The sequence below is a fragment of the Lolium perenne genome, chromosome 2, assembly GCF_019359855.2.
Source record: "Lolium perenne isolate Kyuss_39 chromosome 2, Kyuss_2.0, whole genome shotgun sequence".
Taxonomy (NCBI): Eukaryota; Viridiplantae; Streptophyta; class Magnoliopsida; order Poales; family Poaceae; genus Lolium; species Lolium perenne.
In genome coordinates this window covers 185,596,866-185,602,342 of record NC_067245.2, presented here as the reverse complement: position 1 = coordinate 185,602,342, position 5,477 = coordinate 185,596,866, and the positions used below count along the sequence as shown (strand labels likewise).

The 5,477-nt window shown below is 48.8% G+C and overlaps 1 protein-coding gene across 1 annotated transcript; it reads left to right on the top strand.

The window, feature by feature from the left end:
* The first annotated feature begins 1,802 nt into the window (after positions 1-1,802).
* LOC127334119 (uncharacterized) lies at positions 1,803-4,595 on the top strand. The gene is made up of 3 exons (XM_051360536.2): positions 1,803-2,011; positions 2,310-3,905; positions 4,003-4,595. The coding sequence occupies exons 1-3, from the start codon at positions 1,976-1,978 to the stop codon at positions 4,066-4,068; spliced, it is 1,698 nt and encodes a 565-aa protein (XP_051216496.1). The 5' UTR covers positions 1,803-1,975; the 3' UTR covers positions 4,069-4,595.
* Positions 4,596-5,477: the final 882 nt, after the last annotated feature.

Here is a 5,477-nt window from a genome sequence, read left to right as displayed (position 1 = left end):
CCTTGTTATTAATAACATCCAATGTTCATGATTATGAAACTAATCATCCATTAATCAACAAGCTAGTTAAGAGGCATACTAGGGACTTCTTTGTTTGTCTACATATCACACATGTACTAATGTTTCGGTTAATACAATTATAGCATGATATATAAACATTTGTCATAAACATAAAGATATAAATAATAACCACTTTATTATTGCCTCTAGGGCATATCTCCTTCACCACCCGAGCCATAGGACGAGAGGGCCTCGCCAGCGCCAACGCCGATTGGGCTTTGCTCGACCATGCCCTCAGGTAGCGGCGAGGGAGGAGGTAGGAGGGGAAGGGACAGCCCGTCGGCTGCATGATCTACAGTTTCCTCCCGGTCGCCGTGTGGGGGCGACACGGGAGGGATGGGGTCGCTAAAATGTCTTTTTCCAAGTCTTTACCAGCATTACTAATAATATTAATCCCTTCGGCCTAAATTAATTGGCACAACTTAGAAATACACTTATGTTGGACACATTATATGTTTTTGTTAATTAATTTGAGCTAGAGGAAGTATATCTCTTGATTGACATCGACATGAACCCGACCAAAAAGGCTCCCCAGAACTAACCCCGAACACAAGATTCATTGAAAATAGGTAACATCTAAAAGAAGCTTACCAAAGATGAAGTGACAAAAGGCTGTCCCAAAACCTTTTCAAGGACCAACATATCCAACCATTGTTGATGTTCTAAGAGCATCTCTAACAGAGCCCGTAAATCCCGCCGGAACTGAACTTTTCCGGCGGATTTACGGGTTCGGGCCGAAACGCGCGCAGAACAGCGCTGAATACATGGGCTGACCCAAATACGGAGTTGAGGGGTCCGAGAAACTCCCCGCACGACCCCTATTAGAAGGGTTCGCGGAGGGGAGTTCGGTTCGTAAACCCTACTCCCCACCGCCGCCTGCCTCCGATCCGGCGGGAGATTCCGGCCCCTCCGACGCCGCTCCGCCACTTCGGCCAGCACCCCTCCGTCTGGAACGGTGTGTGCAAGACGCGTGGGTAGGGGAGGAGGCCGATCCGGTGGCGGAAGATCAACTCGACGTCCGCCAGGTGTACGAGCATCGCCAGAGCGCGCCAGGCGGAGGCGCTCCGACGGCGCGTGGAAGAAGGCCGGCCGGAAGTGGCCGAAGCTGATGGCGTACCTGGAAGCGCGCGCGGAGGAGGCTGCGAAGGAGAAGCGGAGGCGCCCCCCGCTGCCGGCGCTGCCCCGCGCGGTGACGACGCCGCCGGGCCCCTTTAGCCTGCGGGAGCACCGCTGAGGCGGCGGCCATCGAGGTGGCGGCGGTCGTCGTCGCCTAGGAAGAGCCGGCGACCAAAAACCCTCCGCCGGCGACATTAAGCGCCCCGGTGACAGTATAGTCACTCCGGGGACTAAATCAAGTCTAAATTAGGCCCCGTAGTATCCAATGTAGGTCCAAGATGCATGTATTTGGCCTCAAATTATGAACGAATTCAGCTTGATCCGATGAAATCGAGTGCAATCGTGAGTTTCGATTTCCCGCGACGTTTGATTTCAGCGAGTTCAGTTCACGTTTTCGATTTCTGTTCTGCGTCATCGCTAAATCCCCTAGCAATTTGTTTTTTGGAAGACTGAACTTACTTTATTCGGTTGCCAAAAATAGGAGCTCCGCTCTAACCGTCGCAAATCGAAAACGAAGCTGGTCCTTTTTTTTGACCTGGAAACGAAGCGGGGTTATGGCAAAAACTTGTTGGTCACAGAATCTAACACGAAGCTAGGCTTTTCTGTACTCCATATAGCAAAAAGAAGCGGAGTAGAATCCTATCCAAAGGTGGACACACAGAAAAGGGTGAGACAGAGACTGGAACAGAGGCGAACCCAAATCCAGGCCCAACAGCACTAGTAGAGAACACGCCCTCCTCCGCCCCCTTAATTCCTCCTTTGCGGTTTCTTCCGGTGGAGCAGGTAAAGCCGCCGCCCGATGAAGAGCAAAGCGGCCAAGAAGCCCGCCGACGAGGTACGTATCCCGGTCTCCGCTCCCTCTTTCATCGCTTTTTTCTTTCTCACCTAGGGTTAGCGGATTGGGAGGCCTTTCCCGGCCGGCTTCCAGATTTCCGGTTCTTGTTTAGGATCTTGCAGCCGTTTAGGATGGACGCCGATTGCTATATTTTGGACTAGGATTTGGGGACTTTATCATCCCGGTTGCTTAGATTTCAGACTAAGACTTTGGATGATGCGATGCCCAATCCTTTTCGACTGTTCTTCGGGAGGAATCCCCCCACTAACTGAAGCTTTTATCTTTGTTATCTTGTCAGGATGAGGCCAAGTCCAAGAAGATCCGATCCTCGCGCAGCAAGCGCCGACGTGAGCGCCACAGCCGCAGCCGCTCCCCCTCCAGCTCTGGCTCTGGCTCCGATTCCCCGCCGCGCAAGCGCTCCAAGAAACCCACCAAGAAGGTTGTTGACAAGAAGAGCAAGAAAAACAAGGGTAGCAGCACCAGGCGTCGGCGCCACCGTAGCCCGAGTCCAAGCACTAGCCCCAGCAGTAGCCCTTCCACGGTATCCAGGTCCAGGAGCCATTCCCGCCGCAGCCGCCATAGCAGCATTAGTACATCTGAGAGGTCTGTGAGCCCACTGCCCAGGAGCCACTCCAAAGATACAAGGAAGGGCAAGGGGAGGGGGAGGGACAGAGACAAATATCGAAAGAGGAAACGGGCACGGAGATCCAGGAGCTACTCGAGCAGTCCAGCTAGTAGTGGCAGCAGCCAGAGTAGGAGTAGGAGCAAGAGTAAGAGTAGGAAGTGGAGGGCAGGGGGCACGCAGGATGATGCAACCAGAGACCAGACTGTACGAGATTATGATAATTACGATGCTTCCTGGACTGAGAGGAACTCTATGAAGAATGTTGATTGGGATGAGGAAGCGGTTGCTGTTGCCATGAAGGGGATCGATGATTATGAGAAGAATGTGGTGTTGGAGAGGAGGGAGAGGTCACCTTCCGAGGATTCTAAAGAAATGGGCGAGATCTTATCTCCCAAGGATGTGAATGCAGAGGACGAGATCTTACCTGTTGGTGGTGGAAGCCCAGACGTTGAGGAGGATCTGGAGCTCATTCTCAGGCAGAAAGCTCTTGACAACTTCAGGAAGTTTAAGGAAGCATCGGTCAAGCCAGGCAAGACAGATAGCAATGGTACAGGAAAGGGAGTATTAACAGATAGGCTAGAGAATACATCTACAAAAATTGCTGAAGCACGGTCTGCTGTCACCCCTTCTCAGATGCAGGGAAACAGTTTTGGAGTTGGTCACTCTGCTGGATCACCTGAAATAGAAGATTTTGGGAACGCTACAAGTCCTTGGAACCAGGAAATGAGTCGTGGTGATAAATCACCTGGAATACTCGATTCTGGTGATACTAGTCCCCCAACTCAACAGCAGGGAAGCACACTAGAATTGATTCGCCCAACTTCTCGTATCATGTCACAGGATGGTAGGAATGGTGGTAGTGTGATGCAAAGGTTGGGAAACAATCCGGCGAGTTCTTCTACTGTAAAACAAAGGTTAGGCAGCAGCGCTGGGGTGATTCCTGTGCAAGCAACACGCAGGGTTAGATCAGTTGTGAGCATACCCGCTAGGGAAGGGCTTGATGGTAGTGAAATTGCGATGACCCCTTCGGCTGTTGAGAATCATGTCCCTGTTGAAAGCAGTAGTGAAGTCAGGCACCCTCCTGCTGAGATAAACAACAATCTTGAAGGAACCAATGGGGATGATAGAAAGACTGGTGAAGCTTCAGCTCCTGAGAGCTCAGTTTTGTCAACTGATGAGGGCAAGAGCCAGGCTGGGACCGAGGACAAAGATGGGTCTCAATTTGAGAAGCGAACTTTCTCTAGGATGCATGATGGAGAAACGGTGCAGGTAAGCGAGAAACTTCATTGTTGCTCTTTCAAATGTTCAAATCGTCATGGGTGGATCATATGCATTGGGTCTTAACTGGCTTTCTTACATTTTTTAGGTCAGTTACAAAGTCTACATACCAACAACGAGCCCACGTCTTGCAAGGAGGAAGCTGCAGCGCTGAAGCTGTCAAGATGGACTACCATATAGTTGTAGACAATCCTGCTTTTTGGGGTGCAGCTACGTAGCTGGATAAATTCTATTTTGTTCTAGTGCGAATCAATGATAGCCATGACTAATAGAAATGATGTCCACATTGAGACTACTAAGTACTTCTTGATAGTAAACTCACACAGGGCTCTGGTAGTTTAAACACGATACTGCAATTGTTGTTCAGCTTCAATAAATGGCTGTGCTTTGCCCAAATCAACTTTCTGAGCAGCAAACAATCTCTGTAGCACATCGGTCGATTACATGCACTAGGATTCTTGTAACCAGTAAGTTTGCTCTTGTATACTGTGATTCTGTCTACTGGTTGCTTGAATTGTTGTTGAGCGGCAGGGTATTGCAGGGAACTATTAGGGATGTGTCTTTTTATGTGTTATTTTTAGTTTTTAATGGTGGTGGACGGCTGAATCATGTCGGCCGGTTTCAAGATTAATCGCGGAATTGCACTTTGTAATGACAATCCTATTGATTTTTGCGTTGATACCAGAGCTGTTTATCTGTATCCTAAAATGGTTACGGCCTTACAGGATCATGGCCGGCGGTTACTTTTGGTGAATGATATGTTATGGCGTGGTTATGCCCTGGGAATTAATGTCATTAGAGAGTATCTTAGGGAGCGAGAGTTCAAGCGCTGAAAGCGCTAATAGAGAATGTAATGTTAGTTATTTGTTAGCCCAGTTAGGCAGAGTACAAGGTCAGACTGAATTTTGGCTGCAACAATTTCTGTCAGATATGCGATGAAATCAGATTGTACTTCACCAGACACTTAATAGAATCTCTGGTTTTCCATACAAAAAAAAAAGTTATGGCGTGGTTAAAGTCCTGTTCATGCATTATCCTGCGACAGCATTATCATTTTGATCTATTTGTTGATCACTCTTTTTTTCGTAAAGGTGGACTGGCCTGCTTTTTAATTGCGTTTACAAGGAGAGTACAAAGATGTACAAGAGTTACAGGAACTAAAAAGAAACAAGCGAAGAAAAAAAAAGAGTTCCAGACAGCATCAGCTAGCAGAGAAACGGAAGTTCAGTCTGGTTCCATTGGGCACCAGGTCGCTAGCCTTTTGACTGCCGGCGTCTCTGCAGTTCTTTGCTTCCTCTATTATCCTTGTTTTCTGATCACTGATTCCTTAGTATTTTTCCTTCTTTCTGAAAATAATAACAATCAGTGTCGTCCTAGGATTCATGGCACACAAGAAATCGAAATTATTTCCCGGATCACCAAGAACTTGGACTCTCAGCGTACATCCGTTTTGAGACTGAGGAGGACGGCTGGACGGCCGAATCATGCAGGGAGTCGGACCCTCCATGGGTCCTACAAAAGCCGAGGCACCTGCCGACTTCTCTCGCACCAAAAAGGCTCTCC

Bases quoted from the DNA above. Each gene is read 5' to 3' on its own strand.
- LOC127334119 (XM_051360536.2), top strand. From the start codon at position 1,976: ATGAAGAGCAAAGCGGCCAAGAAGCCCGCCGACGAG. The intron at 2,012-2,309 runs GTACGTATCCCG...TTATCTTGTCAG, and splicing joins CCAAGAAGCCCGCCGACGAG to GATGAGGCCAAGTCCAAGAA. The intron at 3,906-4,002 runs GTAAGCGAGAAA...TACATTTTTTAG, and splicing joins ATGATGGAGAAACGGTGCAG to GTCAGTTACAAAGTCTACAT.